The 22,020-nt window shown below is 42.7% G+C and overlaps 1 protein-coding gene across 1 annotated transcript in view; it reads right to left on the reverse strand.

Annotated features, from left to right (window-relative positions):
- Positions 1-3,141: 3,141 nt before the first annotated feature.
- VWC2 (von Willebrand factor C domain containing 2) overlaps positions 3,142-22,020 on the reverse strand; it is a 138,978-nt gene continuing 120,099 nt past the window's right edge. Inside the window, exon 4 of the mRNA XM_056138084.1 lies at positions 3,142-3,766. Coding sequence (XP_055994059.1) covers positions 3,615-3,766 — 152 coding nt within the window. The 3' untranslated portion in view covers positions 3,142-3,614. The remainder of the gene's footprint in view (positions 3,767-22,020) is intronic.

Genomic DNA, 22,020 nt, shown 5'->3' on the forward strand with positions numbered 1-22,020 from the left:
TGTTTGGCATATCGAATACTCTCGGCAGCTTGCCGGGCTCCCCGAGAGGGGCAGAGGAATCGAACAAAAGAAATGAATGTATAATATTTAAATACGAAGTAAAATTTAATGCAATATATTTTAGATGCCAGAATTGAAAACTTAGTAATGTAAATGAGAATACGTTGTATTAAATTATTTGAATTCATTTAGATAGATTAATATTATATAGCAATCAGTAATCACAGATTGACTTTTATTGATTTGTTTTCTGATAATTCCATTTGCCATTTCTTTAAGTTTTGTTGGAGCAAGTAATATGAAATAAATTTGTTATTTGCCTGTTTATGGAAAGCTGGGAGTTAAGAGGGAAGATGGGGATATTGGTGGAGAGAAGGGGATATTGGTGGTAGGATTAATGTTGGAACATTGTATGTGTGAAAAAACTGTTATAAACAACTTTGTAAAACATGTCCCAATAAAAATCAAAAGAAAAAACAAAAATGGAAGATATTAAAAATAACAAAATGTAAATTAGTTTCCTATAAGTTATTTGGTGTCAGGGACATATTCATTTTTCTCTTCTGTGCTAGGAAGTCTAAAACAGTCCCAAAGACATAGCACTTAACATGTATTATACAGGAATGAAATATAAATTCTGGAAGTTACCCAAGGTGTCTGTGAAATATAAAAACATGGATGGATTCAAGCAATAGAAAAGAATCTATGGCTGAAAAAATATAACTTGAAAAATATCAAATACCATTAGACTATTTTCAGAATATGTTGCCTATATAAGTAGCTTCAGATTAATTTCCAGATATACTATTATCATAATTACCTTTTAAATTTTAGTTAAAATTTAAAGTGTTCTCCATAAATACCAGTATTATGTAATAATTGTTAAAATGATTAGTTGAATTTTGAAAAATAAATTATAAGTCTGAAAAATATTCTGTATTTGAATTTTTGACTTTTCATTTCTGTGGAACCATAATTATTTTGGATTCAAGTAACTTGGCCTCATATTTTTTTTCTGAACTCACTTCTTATACATATTAAACTTCTTAGTATATGGAAATTTTATTGTTAGTAATTTTAACAAAATGCTCTTTTGGAAAAGAGGGAAATAAAAATAGCAACTCAGTACAACCTTACAGTTGTATAAATCTAAATTAATGGCAAGATATAAAGACTGTAGTAATAAATGAATGTTTCTTGCAGACAAAGTGCAAATAGCACGTTGTTTATTGGAGAATTAGTATTACTAATCCAAGTTCTGCCATATATGTTTTACTTTTTGTTCCTCAGTAGAAAGAACAGTGTTGGTTTAAAATTAGAGAGGAAGATAGGAGTCATTTTAGAATAAGACCATCTACTGAACTTCATTCTTCAGGAAAATGCTCAGACACGGCTGAACATACTTGCTTAGAATGGGGTAAAAAGTTAGTTTTCCAAAACATTTTTTTCAATGTCATAGACAACGAAATGCCAGGTTTTCTGAAATTCCCACAGCATTTAGTATACCTCTATAATTAATCTAGTGCTCAATGCCCATGATGGTAGGGATCACATTACCATAGGGAACAGGGAGACTGATCTTTCAAACTGAATCTCTGCAGCTGACTTGACAGGAGAGAAGAGACTGTTGACATGCTGTTATGATGTGTTAATGATCATGCAGGCAAGTGCCATTTGTTGTCAAATTCATAGTCTTTTTGACCTGGTCTAAAATTATTTATCCATGAACAATGGAGAGATGATCATCTAGTGGATTAAAAAGCTGGCTAGTGCCATTAATACCAGAAGGTAAATTTTGGAAAGTTGATCATACCTGAGAACAACTAATACTTTCCCTGAGTATTTTCATGAAAGTCTCTATGTGGTATGCTTTGTTTATGGCATGTTTCAAGTGTTCTTGAGCAATTTTCCATTCTCAACAATCTATTGGGGGGGGGGGGGTGGAAGAGGGTGGATGGACCACACCATATCTGCTCTAGAATTGCTCCTATCTCTGTGTACAAGGGACCATTATGTGGTGCCAGGTGTCAGCTGCAACAAGGCAAGCTCTCTACCTGCTATACCATCTCTTTGGCCCCTGAATACTTTCTCACATAATGAATGGGTATTATGAGGCTGGGTATTCTGTGCTTATCTTAAGAAAGTTTTTCTAATGTCCCCTGGCTGTAATTTTAAATTACATTTTTTTCCAAAGACCAAAAATTAATATGATGAATTAGTCCCTTTTGTTTTGCTTTTACAAAAAAAAAGATGAATTACTCCCTTTTGCTTTACTTTTACAATTGGTCTTCAAAGTGACTCATTCAAGATGTTAGAATTAATATATGGATGGAAACTTTTAATGACATCAAATAGTGTTAATTTTGCTTTCCAATAGTCCTATTAAACTCATTTTTTAATAAAATCATTTCAGGTTCATATAAGACCTGGTAGAAGCAGAAATATAATTCGCTATTTTCTCATCAGATTAGCAGGAATTGAAGTGGCATCTTTCCCCTGTGAAAAAAGAAATATAGTCTGTTTGGAATTATCTATCATTTCAGTTATATATACAGAAAGTGGATGGTGCAGCTTGCCTTCAGTATTGCTAATTGTATGGAACTGGACAGAACTCTCTTCTCACTTGGCTTTTGGAAGATTACAAAGACAGGCTTACAATGGACATTTACTATGTTTCTCTTGGGAAAGATGATTGACCCCTCCAAATGAGCAATACAGATCTACTGTGGAATCCTGGAGTGCTTGTTCTATGTTTAGATTGTATATATAGAATTGTTGGAATTTTTTTTTAACACACATCAAAGAATTGAGTGATTCCCCTGTCTTAGTGTGTTAGCATGGGGGAGTAGTAATAAAAATCACTCCTCCCACTACTCCTCAATGTTTGTGATTATTTAAAGTGCCTGAAAAAGAAAATAATGTTAAGTGAAAATTAAATATGTGTATGTATTTATCTAAGGCCCACAGTGTTAGAGTTCTGAAAGAAATGGAAAAAATGTATTATCTTTGTACCTGTATTTCTCAAATGAGTGAAAATGTCAAAGAGAAAAATCAGATATCATAAGAAGAAAATATTATCTATGTATATGAGACCGAATGTTCTAAAGATATAGCACAAGTTTACATATAATTCGGACAAGATTCCCGTAGAAATATTGTTCACTATCTTATAAGCAATTATGGTGCTCTCTTCAAATAATCAACAATAAAAGTCCATCCCAAGTGATGAAATTAGAACAGAGAAAAATTTGCATGTACACAATGAGGATGGTTTACAGCACAGCATTTTTAATCTGTCTATAGAAAACATTTATATAAGCTCTAATAGAGGGATTATAGAAATACATTTTATATATAATTGTGTGTTTTATGTACTTACTGTGAAAATAGCACATTTATTTAGAGAGGAGTTTTATGCCCAGAGTTCTTGATGTTTTGAAATACATCCATTTCCTTCTCTTTCAGTAATTCTTACTAAGGAAAGCAAAAGTAACTATAGTTTTTCATTATTCCTCATCAAAGATGATTTTCTTTAGATTGATGAATCTCAGAGTCATCTAGAATGTTCACATCAGTAAAATATCCTAAAAAAATAAGTCTGTGCTTATTCAGCCTTACATTTGCCTGCACTCATGCCTCGTGCACATGGCCTGCCGCTCAATCCTCCACGTCCCCTCCTCATAGGTGCAGTGGCAAATGGTGCACTCATCAGTCTGCACTTCTCTGCCCGCAGGGATGACAGCTGTTTCTGCAAAGCAGTTTGGTCCTGAAATGCAGAAAAATTGGTTTATACCATGTGAGCATATGTGATGCATTTAATTAGGTAGTAACTTATGAATTGTTTAACTAATATGAATTACTCTAGATTCTTTAATGAAGGGCAGTAACAGACCGTGGAAAGTTACTATTTCAGTAAAATTAAGTACTTCTCCCTCTCTTTTTTTGGTGTGAGTTTTCAATCACACCCAACTGTGATCAAGGGTTCTGTGATCAAGGGTTATTTCTTGGCTTTCTACGCAGTGATCACTCCTTGTGGGACTCAGGGCCATCTGAGGTGCATGGAATCAAGACTAAATATGTTGCATGCAGGGTGCATGCTTTGCCCACTGTACTCTCTCCAGTCCCACCTCTGCCTTTTAATAAAATCAATATGATGTTATTTAAAATTATTAGAGTGACAGCACTGTGATTCTACGACAATTTCTGGACCTAACAATTATGCCAGATCTGCAATGATATGTTTAAGTTACTTTTAAGGAAAGTATTACATTCATATACACTCAAAAAAGAGGGCTTAAGTGGACAACTTAAAATTGACATAACTTCCACACCTCTTGTCAGTTTTTCACACACATTAAACCATTACCAGGATAACTCTTAAAATACTGGTTATGAGTTCCAACCGTTGAGCTTCAGACCCTTTATCAGCTTTGGTGAGTTTTGCTTTAAATGTAAACTCTCCAACCATGACGCTCAAGCCCACTGAGTTGCCTCCTGTACCCCGTGGCCAAGAAACCAGTACCTAAATTGTTTCCTTAATCTCTGAGAAGTAATAATTTCACAGTGTCATAGGAAAAATATAGATCCAGAAATCTGTTCTACTACTTAATAGTAAGATGATCTTGGATGTAGTTTCATGACTTTGAGCAATAAAAACATCATTTGGAAAATAATAATTGTATTATCATATAGAATCTCCTGAAAAGTAAACTAGAAAAGTACACTTCTTTGTCCTTAAGCTATTCAATGAAATACAGATGGTTTCCTATCATTCTTTCCTGAATTATCTTTCTATGTTTGCACAAGAAAAACTAATGAGTTTTTATTATTATATTTTTTACATCACTGTAGGACTGGACTTTTTTTAAATCCTTATAGTAGCTGTCACTGTCACTGTCACTGTCCTCCTGTTGTTCATCGATTTGCTCGAGCAAGCCCAGTAATGTCTCCATTTTGAGACTTGTTGTTACTGTATTTGGCATATTGAATACGTCACTGGTAGCTTGCCAGGCTTTGCCGTGCAGGCAAGATACTCTTGGTAGCTTTCCGGGCTCTCTGAGAGGGGCAGAGGAATCGAACCCGGCTCAGCCTGTATATATTTTAATTACTTATAGTAAAATTATCCTTGATATTCAATTTTTGCAAAAATTGTAAATGTTAGAGGTGAATGTTTTTCACTTTCAAATATAAAAAAAAATTTGAAAGTCAAGAGAGAATGAAAGTTTGAGAGCACTAATGAAATTAAAAGTTGGGGGGTTTTCAGGAGATCTGCTCCATGATTTGGAAGCCAGCAGCACATGCTGGGGGAAAAGGCAGCTCAGATAGAGAAGGGAACACCAAGTAAAGGATGTTTGGAGGACTCGCTCGGGATGAGAGATGAATGCTGAAAGTAGACTATAGACCGAACACGATGGCTACTCAATACCTCTATTGAAAACTATAACACCCTAAAGGAAAAAGAGAGCAAAAGAGAATGCCCTGCCAGAGAGGTGGGGTGGGGCAGGGGTGGGTGGGAGGGCTACTGGGATCATTGGTGGTAGAGGATGGGCACTGGTGGAGGGTTGGTACTCGATCATTGTATAACTGAAACCCAAGCACGAAAGTTTGATTCTACAACTGTACCTCATGGTGTTTCACTAATTAAAAAAAAAAGGTTGGTGAGTTTTATTTAAGTAACAGTAATTATTTATGGTTCCACTTTTATGGAGATAGAGAATCTATATTGAGAAAATCTATAATGAGTACACCGAAAATTAAGTTATGAGAAGACTCAACTTCAAACTCAGTTTGGTTCTTGCTGAAACACCGCAATTAATCACTCACAGATTCCTTCATTTCTGGATCAATGGGTGTCCTACTGACCTTGCACCCACCTAGTATTTGTCTCATTTCTAGGGACTGTGATTAATTTTGGAGAAGGATTTATCATCTTAGACTAAATGATACTGGAATTAGTCTTATTTCTAGGGAACTATGATTCATTCTGGTGAAGAAGGCTTTTATTGTCTGAGACTAGAAATTGAGTCTATTCAATATATTGGGAATCCCCTATTTCTATGCCTTCTTAGTTAAGCAAAAATTTTTAAACAAGTCATCTTATACAATCAGGATCATGATCATCCTGTTGTTCGTCAATTGCCTCAAGCAGGCACCAGTAACGTCTCCTTCGTCCTTGCCCTGAGATTAAAAAAGAGCCATATTAAAGGCTCTATCAGAATTAGGAAAATGAGACCCATCAATGTTACTGGTATTTGGCGTATTGGGTATGCCACAGGGAGTTTGCCACACTCTGCCTCATTGACAGGCTAAACTCGGTAGGTAGCCTGCCAGGTTGTCAAAGCAAGAATGAGATAATAAAGTGTCGAGCATGTGCTTCTGGGAGCTGGGTTTTATAGTCTCTGGGTCTTGGCCATTGATGGGATTACATGGCACTGGGGCGGGGGTAGTTGGTGGGTGTGACCCCCGCCTACTAGAAGATGGAGGATCTGGATGAAGGATGCTCAGCCCCAATCCAAGTAGGCTTGGAGATCTCAGCCCCGGGATCTGCATGCCTTTGTTCCTCTGCCGGTACCTTCATGCATGTAGAGAGTGAAGACCTCCGGAACCAGCCACAACCATGCAGAGACCACTCTCCATACGCAAGCCATCTTATAATTAAAATTTTTTTCTTTTACAATGAAAAATTTCAAATTTGGATTTTATTTGTTGTATCTTTTTGTCTTTTTCTAACTTCATAGATTTACAATTTTTCTCCTCCTACAATTAAATCTTTTATTGAAATCATGAACATATCTTTTTCTTTCTGTTACATTTATATAATGAGTTTTATAGTATAAAATATTATCACTAACAAATAATAAGTTTTCCTTGTAGTTCTTATGGTCATTATATTTTGACTAATATAAAATAGTTTTTTAAAATATTTTTCCAGTTTTTTTTTTTTGGTCCCGCAGGTCCTTATTTTGCGGGCCAAATGTCTCAGGGAGAGGGGTGGCCAGTGGAAGGTCCCTCACCATCACCTCCTCCCTTTAACCTGGCAAGCAGCGGGTGCTGCATACCCACCAGGATGCCAGAACCTCTGCCCAGGTGCTTGGGGACTGGGAACTGCAGAAGTAAAGTCTCTTGAGGCTTTCCTCTGCCAGCTCAGGATTGGGTGTGGCTCAGGGGTGGGGAGGGGACCCCAAGCCAAACCAGGAGTGCCCCCACAAAGCTGCCCTTCCTCACCAGATGTGCCCCAAGGCCTTTCTTCTTTAACTAAGGGCTGAGAAAATCTGTCCACTGGGAGAGAGTGGGGGCGGGAGGGTCTGGGTGTGCTGGGAGACAGAGGGGAGGGCTGGCTGGGAGAGGGTGTGTGTATGGGGGGCACTGAGAGAGGGGGGTGGGAAGAATGATAGAGGATGTAGGGGGAGAATGAGAGGAGGGCTGGGAAAGTGGGAGAGGTGTGGGGAGACTGAGACAGCAGGACTGTGGGGGCTGGGAGAGAGGAGTGAGGAGGGCTGGGAGAAAGGAAGTATGGGGGCAGGGAGAGAGAGGTTTTGGGGGACTTAGAGAAGATGTGGCGGGTTGGGAGAGAGGGGTGGGGACTGGAAGAGGAGTTTGGGGGACTGAGAGAGGCTTGTGGAGGCTGGGAGAGGGAGTGGGGGCTGGGAGAGTGGGTGGGGGTTAGGAGAGGGGTGGGGCCTGGGGGAGAAGAGAGGTGGTGGCTAGGAGAGGGGTGAGGGCTAGGAGAGAGAAGTGTGTGGGAGGACTGAGAGAGGGCCGGGAGAGAGTGGGGTCTGTGGGGGAGCAGGGAGAGAATGGGGGCAGGGTAGCCCACCTGCACTTGTGGTGGACTCTGGCAGCTTTGCAGATCTGGTGCAGGGGTCCTCAGAGGGACCCAGCTCACAAGTGCCTGCAGGCCTAGAAGCTCTTCAAGGGGGCCCAGGTCATCTCCCAGGCAGGGTCCAAGCCAGAAGATGCTCAAACCTTGGGCCTGCTGCCATGGCACGTGGCCATGGGCTGTCCAGCTCTTGGAGGAGCCCAAGTTGCTCCTCTGCCCTCTGCAAGAAGCAACTCAGGACTGGACAGCACAACCAGGCTGCACTAGACAGTTTCCAGGGGGCTGTGATAGACACAGTGTAGACATAAGATAGACACAGGGTAGACACAGGAGACATAGTACAGACACAGGGTAGAAACAGGGTAGACATAGAGAACACAGGGTAGACACAGGGTAGAAACAGGGTAGACATAGAGGACACAGGGTAGACTCAGTAGACACAGGGTAGACACAGAGTAGACACAGAGTAGACATAGGATAGACACAGGGTTGACAGTGTAGACACAGGGTTGACACAGGGTCCAAATCTAGTTATTACTCTTTTTGGATCATGACAGAATTTGTCCATGACCATGCTCTTAACTTATAGTTAAGTATTATGGCACTTTGGCCTGGCCCATTTTGATATCAGGGTAGCTCACAGCTTGCCCTGGGTCCATGCAGTCCCTCATTGGGATCCTGCTCTTAGGGATTTAGGAAGTAAGGGCAACTAAGGCATAAGTCGAGAGAGCAGATATACAGAAGATAATATTTTCTGGAGTCAATTAACTCCCAAGTTACAAAAGCATGTCTTTTTAACTGTCTTCATGTGTCCATACAAAAAGTAATTGCTCTGAAGTAACTAACCATGCAAAGGACATTAAGAAGAAGAGAAAAATAACATTTACAAGTCAGCAGAGTGTGATCAGGAGACAAAGGTAATTTACAGGTTAGAGGAGCAATCAACAAATCCAAGCTCCCTGCAGCCAGGGAGGAAGGGCAAACCAATGTTATCCTACATCTATCCTGTGTCTACCCTGTGTCTACCCTGTGTCTACACTGTAAAGCCTGTGTCTAGCCTATGTTTACTCTGTGTCTACCCTATGTATTCTGTGTCTACCTGTTTATCCTGTGCCTACCCTATGTATCCTGTGTCTACTCTGTGTCTACCCTGTATACCCTGTGTTACCCTGGATACCCTGTGTCAATTCTGTGTTTACCCTTGATTGTTAGTGTTAGGAATGATTAATCTGGCCTGAGCACTATATTCTGACTCTGTGGTAAGATGTCCCCAGGAGAGTCGCCCTACAAGCCTAAATGTGTCTTTTACTACGTCCACACAGAATGGCAAATATTAGGAAGTAGAATTAAGATTGATGAGTACTGACAGCAGGTTCTTCAGGTATTCAGGTCTGACCTTGTCTGGGCCGGGAGCTATTCGTTTCTTTACTGATGAAATGGCGTGTTGGATTTCGGAAGGGAGAATACTGGGAATGACATATCCATCCTGTGGAATTTGGTATGTCGGCAAGTGGACATGGCTATCAAAGAGATTTGAGTAGAAGTCATGGATAATCTTCTCCATTGCCATTCTGGAAGATGTGATGGAACATCAGGACGTTGGAGGGCAGTCATTTTGGTCTTGTAGTTGGCAAAGGACAGGCGGGCATTACGAATACTTTTCCCGGCTTCTGCCGCATCTACCAGCACTTCTGCTCTTGTCTCTTTGAGGTCTTCCTTGATCGCATCTCTGCACTGCTTTGCGAGCTCAGACTTAGCTTGCAGTTGCCTGAGGCATGCACCAAACCACGTTGGCGAATAAGGTCAAGAGTTTTCGAAGACAGGCGTTTTTTTGTCGCTATCTCTCTCTCTTGGCATTCCTTGCACAATCATGGAGGTGCTGAACCAGTTGATCATATTCCTCATCAATGTTGTCAACAATGGCATCTTCCCATGTTGCCACAATAGTGCCAAAGAGCTCCCAGTTGGTGGTCGTTCTGGGAGTTCTCTTTTTAAACTTTGAAGCCCTTTCTCCCCACTCTGTGAAGTAGAACTTTGCATGAAGGAGACGGTGGTCCAATTCCGTTTGGAATTTTGGGACAACAGTGACATCGGTCAGGCAAAACCATCGATTGAATATGATGTGGTCTATTTCATTGTGAAATCGTCCACTGGGAGACTCCCATGTCCAACGTTTAGATTCTGTCTTCTGGAACTGTGAGTTACCATGCATGGTTTTGGTCAACATGATGAACTCAGACAGTCTCTCACCCTGTTCGTTCCATTGTAGGCCATGGGTCCCGATGTGAAGTTTTTCAGCTGATCTTCTTGGTCCTATTTTGGCATTAAAATCATCCACAATGATCTTGTAGAAGGTGTGGTCTTCTTTTTAGAACTTTTCCAGCTCCATGTAGAACTTCTCGATTTCTCTTTCATCATAATGAGATGTTGGTGCATAGACAACAAAGATAGAAACTGCAGGCAGTGAGCCACATCTATTCAAATGTAAACGTCTGATTCAGGTTGTTAGGCATTCAAATGAATCAATGCTTATGGCCAAGTTTGTGTTGACAAGGACACCAACGCATCTGACACCTCTTTTATCGCATGTTCCGAGGAACAATTCTTCTCCAGTGTCGAAAATGGCATGCTGAGATTGCTGCCTTCTTGTCTTGGTCAGACCAATGATGTCATATTTGATCATTCGCGCTTGTACCATCAGGTCCTCGATGGATGCATCTGATGCTAGTGTACGTGCATTGAAAGTACAGATGATCATTTTTGTCTTCCTTTGTTGTGGCAGCCTAGTTCGGCCTTGAGATTTTATCTGGCTCGGCTCTTCACACACTACCTGTCTGAATACAAGGTTCCGTCCCAATGGAAAACCAGCAGGACCGTACTACTGTTCAAGAAGGGAGACATCCATGACATTGGCAACTATCGCCCGATCTGCCTATTGTCTGTCATCTACAAGTCATTCACTCGAGTCATCCTAAATAGGATTGACAGAACACTAGATGAAGGACAACCATGCGAGCAAGCCAGGTTCCGCAAAGGATTCAGCACCATCGACCATATCCACACAATAACCAAGCTCATTGAGGTTTCTCGGGAGTTCAAGATGCCGCTCTGTTTAACGTTCATTGATTTAAAGAAGGCCTTTGATTCTGTTGAGACGGAAGCGGTCATTGAAGCCCTAGCCAATCAGGGCATTCAAGCCCAATAGATCAAGATCCTCCATGAGCTATATTGCGTATTCACTACCAGGATCTCACCATTCTACAAAGAAGCAATCATTGATGTCAAGAGAGGGGTGCGACAGGGTGATAACATTTCACCGAAACTCTTCAGTGCCACCCTCAAGAACATCATGCGATGACTGGAATGGGAAGGAATGGGAGTGAAGATAGATGGTCGGCAACTACACCACCTCCGCTTTACTGATGACACTGTTTTAATAACACCAAACATCAGCCAAGCTGCACAAATGCTGGCCGACTTTGACCGTGAGTGTGGAAAGGTAAGACTACAGCTGAATCTTATGAAGACAATGTTTATGAGAAACAGCCTCATTCCTGATGCCCAATTCACTCTCAATGGAATGAACATCTCCGAATGCAACAGCTATGTGTACCTAGGATGAGAAGTCAACATGACAAATGACCTGGCACCCGAGCTGCGAAGGAGGAAGAGAGTGGCTTGGAACGCCTTCAAGAACGTCAAAGAAATAGCTAAGAGGATGAAGAACCTCCAGCTCCGGGCACATCTCTTTGATTCCACTGTTCTTCCTGTATTAACATGCCTCAGAGACCTGGGCCCTATGCAAACAGGATGAGAATTCTCAGGTCTCCCAAAGAAGAATTGAAAGAGCTATGCTTGGAATATCACATTTCACTCAAATGAGAGAAAGAATCTGGAATTCTGACATCCATCAACGATCAAGAATCAGGGACGCTGTCTCGTTAGCCAAGGTGTCAAAAATCAGATGAGCTGGTCACGTAATGAGATTTAAAGATGACCGCTGGACTAGAGTTGTATCTGACTGGATTCCACGGGATGTCAAAAGACTGCGTGGCTGCCCACCTACCAGATTCTCAGACTTCTTCATCAAGATCATGAACGATCAGTTTGAGGCTCTTCATGTTCCCAGAGCGAACAGATGCCATTGGGCTACACTAGCAAGCGACAGGGACAAATGGAGACGTTACTGGCACCCGCTCGAGCAAATCGACGACTAACGGGAAATTAAGTGATTAAGAATTAAGATGTTAAAGTTACGGGTCTAAGGAGAGGAGAAACATACCATAAGTGATATTTTGCACTCATGGACTGCAGCTGGTCAGGAAGATTTGATAAACATATTGATTATACTTCCAGGTGGGAGGTGTGGTTTGGGAGGTGTGGTTAGAGAGAAGGTGGTGAGTTGGAGGAGTGGAGAGGGGAGAGAAAGCTGCGGGGGAGTAGGACAGAGTTGCAAGGAAAATGCAAGAGTTGGAGAGAGCTGTGGCGGGAGGTAGAGAGTAGTGGGGCAGAGTGAGAAGTGGGAGTTGGAGAGAGCCGGGAGAGAGTTGGAGAGAGTTGGGGGTGAGTTGGGGAGAGAGTTGTGAAAGTTGTGGGGAGAGTTTGAGAGAGACGAGGGATGGAATAAATGGCAACTAATCACCAACCAGCTTGGCCCTCGTTCCTTGTTCATTTGCCCAAGGCAATGACCATCCTGTGTGGGGGAGCAGTTTGAGAGCACCGAATGTGGGCGGCAAGAGAGAGTCGCCCAGAGAGCCTGCAAACATCCGTTAATGTTTGATCACTCCTAGCGTCACCCAAGCTAAGGAATTTACACAGTTCCAAGATGAGGTGATTACATAGGTAAACACAGGGTAGACACAGAGGACACAGGGTAGACACAGTGTGGACAGGGGATACACAGGGTACACACAGGGGACACAAGGTAGACACAAGGTAGGCACAAGGTAGACACAGGGGACACAGGGTACACACAGGGTAGGCACAGGATAGACACAGGATACACATGGTAGACACAGGGTATACTGGGTAGACACTGGGGACACAGGATACACAGGGTAGAAACAGGGTACACAGGGTAGACACAGGATACACAGGGTAGACACAGGGAAGACACAAGATACAAAGGGTAGACACATGGTAGACACAGATATACAGGGTAGACACAGGGTACACAGGATACACTGGGTAGACACAGGGAAGACATAAGATACAAAGGGTAGACACAGGGGACACAGGATACACAGAGTAGAAAAAGGGTACACAGGGTAGACACAGGATACACAGGGTAGACACGGGGAAGACACAAGATACAAAGGGCAGACACATGGTAGACACAGGGTACACAGAGTAGACACAGGGGACACCGGATACATAGGGTAGACATAGGATACACAGAGAAAACACAAGATACAAGGGTAGATACATGGTAGACACAGGGGGAACAGAGTACACAGGATAGACACAGGGGACACAGGGTAGACACAGGGGACACAGGGTAGACACAGGGGACACAGGGTAGACACAGGGAAGACACAAGATACAAAGGGTAGACACTTGGTAGACACAGGGGACCCAGGGTAGACACAGGGGACACAGGATACACAGGGTAGACACAGGGTACACAGGGGACACAGGGTAGACACAGGGGACACAGGATACACAGGGTAGACACAGAGGATACAGAATACACAGGGTTAGACACAGGGGACACACGGTAGGCACAGGGGACACAGGGTATACACAGGGGACACATGGTAGACACAGGGGACACAGGATACACAGGTTAGAAACTGGACAGAAGGTAGACAGAATGGACACAGGGTAGACACAGGGTAGTCATAATAGACACAGGGTAGACACATGGTAGACAGGATACACAGTAGACACAGGGTAGACATAGATCCTCACCAGTGTTTTGGGGATACAGAGCCAAGAGCCCTGTCAGGCAACAGTCCAGGAACCAGAGACCAGAGATGTAGCCATGGCCACCCCTCCTAGCCCTGGACAGGCCTGCCTAGAGGCCTTCAGGGTGCCCACCCCCACCTAACACCCCCCCCCCCAGACTCCCACCCAAGCCCTGCCCAGAGACCTGTAGGACGCTGCCCCCTGTCCCTGCCGAGAGGCCTATAGGGCTCCCACCACCCACCTGCCCCCCCAGGCCTGGGGTCTCTATGCAGCTGCCTGGAGTCCAGCCGGGCCAGGCTTGAGGCAGCGTGAGAAGGCCTGGGGCAGGCCCCTCTATATAGATATAAATTTACCCAGTTATTTGCTCCTTTTGTGTTTATCAGGTATATCAGATGAGGTTCACTCATTTTAATGTTGTTTCCCCTACCCACTTACCCTGTATCGACCCTGTGTATCCTGTGTACCCTGTGTCTACGCTGTGTATCTTGTGTCTACCCTGTGTCTACCCTGTGTTCCCTGCGACACATCATAAGACACTTAATACGCATTTTTCATTATTACCACACCATATTTGATAGGGTTCAAATATGGTCTGAATCATGAGAATACCTGCAAGGGTGATTAGAGGCTGCCCTAAAAGCCTCTATCCCTCTCAGAGTGCCCAGCAAGCTACCAAGAGTATCCCGCCTGCACAGCAGAGTCTGGCAAGCTGTCTGTGGTGTATTCAATATGTCAAAAACAGTAAATACAATGGGTATCATTCCCCTGATCCTAAAAGAGTCCCCAATATGGCAGCATTAAGAAGGATGAACAAGGAGAGGCTGATAAAATTTTAGGCCCAAACTAGGCTGCCAAAACAAAGAAGGACTGAAATGACTGTCTGAACTTTCAACACACGTACACTGCCATAGGAAGCATCCATCAAAGACCTGATGGTGCAGTCACGAAAGATCAAGTACGACATCACTGATCTGACCGAGACGAGAAGGCATCGATCCCATCATGCCATTTTCGATGCTGGAGAAGAACTATTCCTCGGAACATGCGACAAAAGAGGCGCGGTGGTAATGGAGTCCTTGTCAACACGAATTGGGCCATGAGCATTGATTCATTCGAATGCCTAACAACCCAAATTGGATGATTTGAATAGATATGACTCACTGCCGGTAGTTTCTATCTTCATCGTCAATACACTAACATCAAACTACAATGAAGAAGAAATTGAGAAGTTCTACATGGAGCTGGAGAAATTCTATAAAGAAGACCACACCTTCTATAAGATCATTACCAGTGATTTTAATGCCAAGATAGATCGACTGAAGAACTCCACATCAGGCTGCATGGCCTAAAATGGAATGAACAGGGTGAAAGACTGTCTGAGTTCATCATGTCAACCAAGAACATCCATGGTAACTCAGAGTTCTAGAAGGCCGAATCTAAACGTTTGACATGGGAGTCTCCTGGTGGCCAGTTCCACAATGAAGTTGACCATATCATGTTCAATCAACAGTTTTGCCTGACCGATGCCACTGTTGTCCCAAAATTCCAAATGGGATCGGACCACCATCTCCTTCGTGCAAAATTCTACTTCACAGAGTGGGGAGAAAGGGCTGCAGAGTTTAAGAAGAGAACTCCCCAAACGACCACCACTGGGAGATTTTTGGCACTATTGTGGCAACATGTCATTGACAACATTGACAAAGAATACAATTGACTGGTTCAGCACCTCCCATGATTGTGTGAAGAATGCTGAGGGAGAGAAAGCCACAAAACTTTAAAAACTTTAAAAACTCTTGAGCTCATTCGCCAGCGTGGCTGGGCACGAGCCTCAGGTAACTACAAGCTAACATCTGAGCTCGCAAAGCAGTGCAGAGAAGTCTCCACTACCTCCACTACCCAGCTGCCACCATGCTCCAGGATGCTTTCTGGACACTCAGGCCGAGACACACATGAGTGCAGCCCCACTGAACAAGATAAGCGGAACTCTGAGACCTTGGACTCCAGGCTCAATGGACCCAGGGACAGAGATTCTCTGCTTGCTCCCACGAACCACAGGTGACGAAAGGATTAAAACAGGAGCCCCACCCTACCATGCCCTGTCTGCTTCCAAGCCAGGTGGCCAGAGTTTGGATCATGCACAGAAGACCCACCCTACCGACACCAGATAAATACCTCACCAGCAGACTTCTACTCCTCCACTACCCAGCCTCTGCCATTCTCCAGCATACTTTCTGGACTGTACAGCCGCACGACACATCATAAGACACATAATACCCATCATTCAGGAATGCTGCACCATATTTGATAGAGTGAAAATATGGTTTGAATCATGGGAACACCAACAAGGGAGATTAGAGGCCGCCCCAAAAGCTTCTGAGAGAGCCTGGCAAGATACCGAGAGTATTCTGCCTGCATGGCAGAGCCTGGCAAGCTATATGTGGCGTATTCGATATGCCAAATACAGTAAATACAATGGGTCTCATTCCCCTGACCCTGAAGGAGTCACCAATATGGCAGCGGTGAGAAGGCTGTGGAAGGAGAGCCTGAAAAAACCTCAAGGCCTAATAGGCTGCCAAAACGAAGAAAGACAAAAATGATTGTGTGTATTTTCAATGCATGTATGTTGACATCAGATGCATCCATCGAGACCTGATGGTACAAGCACGAAAGATCAAGTACGACATCATTGGTCTGACTGAGACCAGAAGGCACCAATCACATCACGCCGTTTTTGACACTGGAGAAGAACTGATCCTCAGAACATGAGACAAAAGAGGTGTTGGAGGCGTTGATGTCCTTGTCAACATGAACTTAGCCATGAGCATTGGTTCATTCAAATGCCTAACAACCTGAATCAGACGATTACACTTGAAGAGATGTGGCTCACTGCCGGCAGTTTCTTTCTTCGTTGTCTACGCACCAACATCCAATTATGATGAAGGAGAAATTGAGAAGTTCTACATGGAGCTGGAGAAGTTCTATAAAGAAAACCACACCTTCTACAAGATCATTGTCAGTGATTTTAATGCCAAGATAGGACCGAGAAGATCAGCCAAAGAACTCCACATCAGGACCCATGGCCTAGAATGGAATGAGCAGGGTGAGAGACTGTCTGAGGTCATCATGTCGACGAAGACCATCCATGGTAACTCAGAGTTTCAGAAGGCCAAATCTAAACTTTGGATATGGGGGTCTCCCAGTGAACGGTTCCACAACAAAATTGACCACATCATATTCAATTGCCAGTCTTGCCTGACCAATGTCGTTGTTGTCCCAAAATTCCAAATGGGAAAGAACCACTGTCTCCTTCGTGTAAAATTATACTTCACAGAGTGGGGAGAAAGGGCTGCAAAGTTTAGGAGAACTCCCAGAATGACCACCAACTTGGAGCTCTTTGGCACTATTGCTGCAACATGGGAAGATGCCGTTGTTGACAAAATTGACAAGGAATGTGATTGACTGGTTCAGCACCTTCATGATTGTGCAAGGAATGCCAAGAGAGAGATAGCCACAACAAAATGCCTGTCTTCGAAAACTCTTGAGCTTATTTGCCAACATGGTTTGGCGTATGCCTCAGGCAACCACAAGCGAATGTCCGAGCTCACAAAGCAGTGCAGAGATGAGATAAAGGAAGACCTCAGAGAGAGAAGAGCAGCAGTGCTGGTAGATGCAGCAGAAGCCAGGAAAAGCATTCGTAATGCCTGCCTGTCCTTCACCAACTACAAGAGCAAGATGACTGCCCTCTGATGTCCTATGGATCTCTCACGTCTTCCAGAAGGGCAATGGAGAAGATTATCCATGACTTCTATTCAGATCTTTTTGATAGCCATGTTCACCTGCCCACATACCATACCTGCAGAAGCAGGATGGAAATATCATTCCCAACATTCTCCTTCCAAAATCTGACACACCTTTTTGTTGGTAAAGAAACAAACAGCACCTGGTCCAGACTAGGTCAGACCTGAACACCTGAAGAACCTGCTGTCAGTACTCATCAAAATACACTGGCTCGGCTCTTCACACGCTACCTGTCTGAATGCAAGGTTCCATCCCAATAGAAAACCAGCAGGACTGTATAACTGTGCAAGAAGTGAGACATCCACGACATTGGCAAGTATCGCCCAATCTGCCTATTGTTTGCCATCTAAAAGCTGTTCATTGGAGTCATTCTGAATAGGATTGGCAGAACACTAGATGAAGGACAACCATGCAAGCAAGCCAGGTCAGAAAAGGATTCAGCACGATTGACCACATTCACATGATCACCAAGCTTATAGATGTGTCTCGGGAGTTCAAGATGCCACTCTGTCTAACGTTAATTGATTTAAAGAAGGCCTTTGATTCTCTTGAGATGGAAGTGGTCATCGAAGCCCTAGCCAATCAGTGCATTCAAACTCAATACATCAGGATCCTCTGTGAGCTGTATTATGGATTCACTACCAGGATCTCACCATTCTACAAAGAAGTAATCATCAATGCCAAGAGAGGAGTTTGGCAGGGTGATACCATTTCACTGAAACTCTTCAGTGCCACCCTTGAGAATATCATGCGACTACAGGAATGAGAAGGATTGGGAGTGAAAGTAGACGGTTGTCAGCTACACCACCTCCACTTTGCTGGTGACATCGTTGTAATAACACCAAACAGTCAAGTGGCACAAATGCTGGCCAACTTCAACCATGAGTGTGGAAAGGTCAGATTCCAGCTATCACGAAGACAGTGGTTATGAGAAACAGTCTCATTCCTGACGTTCCATTCGCTCTCAACAGAATGACCATCTCCGAATGCAACAGTTATGTGTACCTAGGTCGAGAAGTCAACATGACGAATGACCTGGCACCTGATTTGCGCAGGAGGAAGAGAGTGGCTTGGAATGTCTTCAAGAGCGTTGAATAAATAACTAAGAGGATGAAGAACCTCCGGCTCCGGGCACATCGCTTTGATTCCACTGTTCTTCCTGCATTATCATACGCCTCAGAGACCTGGGCCCTATGAAAACAGAATGACAATGCTATTCGGTCTTCCAAAGAGGAATTGAAAGAGCTATGTTTGGAGTATCATGTTTCACTAAAATGAGAAAAAGAATCTGGAGTTCTGACCTCCATCAACAGTCAAGAATCAGGGATGCTGTCTCGTTTGCCAAGGCACTGAAAATCAGATGGGCTGGACCTGTAATGAGATTTGGAGATGACAACTGGACTAGAGCCATTACCGACTGGATTCCACGGGACTTCAAAAGACCGCGTAGCCGCCCACCTACCAGATGCTCAGACTTCTTCGTCAAGACCCTGAATGATCGGTTTGAGGCTCCTCGTCTTCCTAGAATGATCAGATGCCATTGGGCTACACTAGCATGTGACAGAGTTGAATGGAGATGTTACTGGCGCCCGCTCGAGCAAATCAATGATTAACAGGAACTCAAGTTATCGAGTGATCAAGTGATCAAGGTAAAATATGTGAATATTCTTTATCTTTTTTTTCTTTTCTTATATTTATTTATTGGATCACTGTGGGAAAAGTTACAAAGCTTTCAGGTTTAAGTCTCGGTCAAACAATAATCAAACACCTTTCCCTTCTCAATACTTATTTTTCACCACCAAAAACCCCAATATACCCACTCCCACCCCTCCCAATGCCTGGGAGGCAGATGATTTCTACTTAACTCTCTCTACTTTGATTACATTCATTATTTCAACAAACAGTGAACCATTATTGTTTAGAATTTCTCCCCAACAGTCAGAATTGCTGAAAAGGCATTGTGAAATAATTTGATTTCTATAGCTGGTTCACTGTCACTGTCTTCCCATTGTTCACTGATTTGCTCAAGCGGGCCCAGTAACGTTTCTATTTTGAGACTTGTTGTTACTGTGTTTGGCATATTGAATATACTCTCGGTAGCTTGCCAGGCTCTCCGAGAAGGGCGGAGGAATCAAACCTAGCTCGGCCGGGCTGGCTACATGCAAGGCAAACACACTACTGCTGTGCTATCTCTCCAGCCCAGTTATGAGAACCATATGATGTCTGGACTAGATGAGCGCTGGACTAGAGCCATTACTGACTGGATTCCACGGCTTGATAGCAGCTGCGCGATTTTGGATTTCTGATATTTTACTAGGTAAGTCTGGAAGGTTTTCTGCAAAGAGCCAGATAATTATGAGATTGGTTTCTGTGCATCTGGTGTTATGGCCGTGCCGGAGAGCCACTCGTGGCGGGCAACTCATGACCTCGGTAGGGCGTGAAGGACGTGCTGGTACCACTCCTCTTCCCATGAGACTACAGTTGCCCTGTCACTGCCGGCTCATACCTGGCTTTCCAGTAAGCTCTGAGGCGGAGGCCACCTTGCTGCCGGGGGGCCGGGGGGGGGGGGAGAGGAAGGGAGCAACACCCTTTCTCACCTGGGGAGCCATGGTGCTGTAGGTTAACACATGGTCCATTCATTTTTCTGCCACAAGCTGCTGGGCTCTGGATTAAGTCCTTTTCCCTCTGGAGCCATGGCCCTATCGAAGAGCTGCTCGTGGGGGGCCACTCGTGGCCTCTTTATCTTTTAAGAGACTAAATTTTAATTATAAATTTTAATTTTTGTTTATTTTTTGCAAATTTGAGAAGTTTCACATATTTTTTCTTTTAAATTTATTTGCTTTGCAAAATTTTATTTTTTAAAAAAAATTTAGCTTTTACAATAAATACTAACAATAAAGAATTCTCATGGACAGAACTCCAACACCACATCCATCACCAGTTCATTCAGTTAAGACCTACATCAGCAAACTTGAGGACAAAAACATTGCCATCAACAGTTGTGAAAAGAACAAAGAAAAGATATGTAAAAAAATGAAAGAGAATGTAGGATGGATAATGGCAATAGGTATAATCTCTAAATTATAGGAATACCAGAAAGAGAAAGAAAAGAGAAAGAGGAAGAACCACTAGTGGAAGGATGCTAACTCAAAAGTTTCCCAGTCTCGGGGAAGATTTTTGCATGTGTTCAATGACCCAATATGTGCTAAACAAAATAGACTCAGACCAATACCAAGACACATTATAATGAAAATAGCAAGAACCAAAGAAAGAGATACACTATTTAAAGCAGCAAGAAACAAAACCTCAAATACAAAGGAAATAATATAAAAGTCACAACAGATCTCTCAAAACCACATAAGAAAGAAAAGAATGGAATGACATTGAACATTCTGTAAAATGTCTTCAACTTTAAGTCCACTACCCTGCAAAGCTTTCATTTAGATGTTAGGAAATGATAACAGACAAAAAAGATCTGGCAATATCTGTCTCACCTAAACCAGTCAGACAAGAATTACCGAGAAGTGTCCAATAAAGATCAAATGGCTTACTGAAAAACAAAAACCAAAAACCAACCAAATCCCAAGTATGATTTAACATCCAAAGATCTGAATGATCCAAACTCCCCCATAAAAAGGCATAGAATTCTGAAGATAGACACAGGCTCAGAATAAAAGAAACAAACAAAAAAATTATCAAACTAATGGTAGGGGGGAAAGGTTGGGCAGAACAAATAACATTCAAGCTTAACATAGTAATAATAGATAGAGACGATCATTTTGTCCTAATTAAGGGATCAGTAGAGAAAATTCTGATGCATAGCATATATGCACCAACAAAGGCACCACTGAAGTTCACAGACACTGGTCACAGAACTAAAGAAGCACATCAACAGAAACACAGTAATCGTGAAAGACTGTAAGATTTCACTTTCACCAATGGACCATATAAAATATAAGTGAAAACACAATAACCCTGATGAGGAACTGAAATAGTTGACATAATGAGTTCAGGTGTTCTCTTTCTGCCTCATTCAGTTTTGGGATGTTATGTATCCCATCAAAAAACGGAATGCACATTTAAAGAATAAGTGAATGCAGATTCTTTTCTAGTGCTCACAAAATATTTCAGGACATACCACATATTAGAATATGACAGAAACTGTCACAAAATAAAATTATTATCATGCATCTTCTCAAACCATAATGCTCTGAAGATTTAATCATAAAAACAAGATGGAATAAATCTTCAAAATGGTTGGAAACTGAACAAAGCACTGGTTCATAAGAAATGAATCTTTGAGAAATTAAAGAAGATACAAAAAGATTTATTTAAATGAATGAGAATGAAGGGAAAGAATTACCAGAACTTTATGAGACAAAGCTCAGGGAGTACTGAAGGGTAAATTCAATTCACTTATAGGCTTATATTAGCACTGTAGCACTGTCCTCCCGTTGTTCATCGAGTTGCTTGAGCGGGTTCAGTAAAGTCTCCAT

The sequence above is a fragment of the Sorex fumeus genome, unplaced genomic scaffold (genome assembly GCF_029834395.1).
Source record: "Sorex fumeus unplaced genomic scaffold, SorFum_2.1 ptg000128l, whole genome shotgun sequence".
Lineage (NCBI taxonomy): Eukaryota > Metazoa > Chordata > Mammalia > Eulipotyphla > Soricidae > Sorex > Sorex fumeus.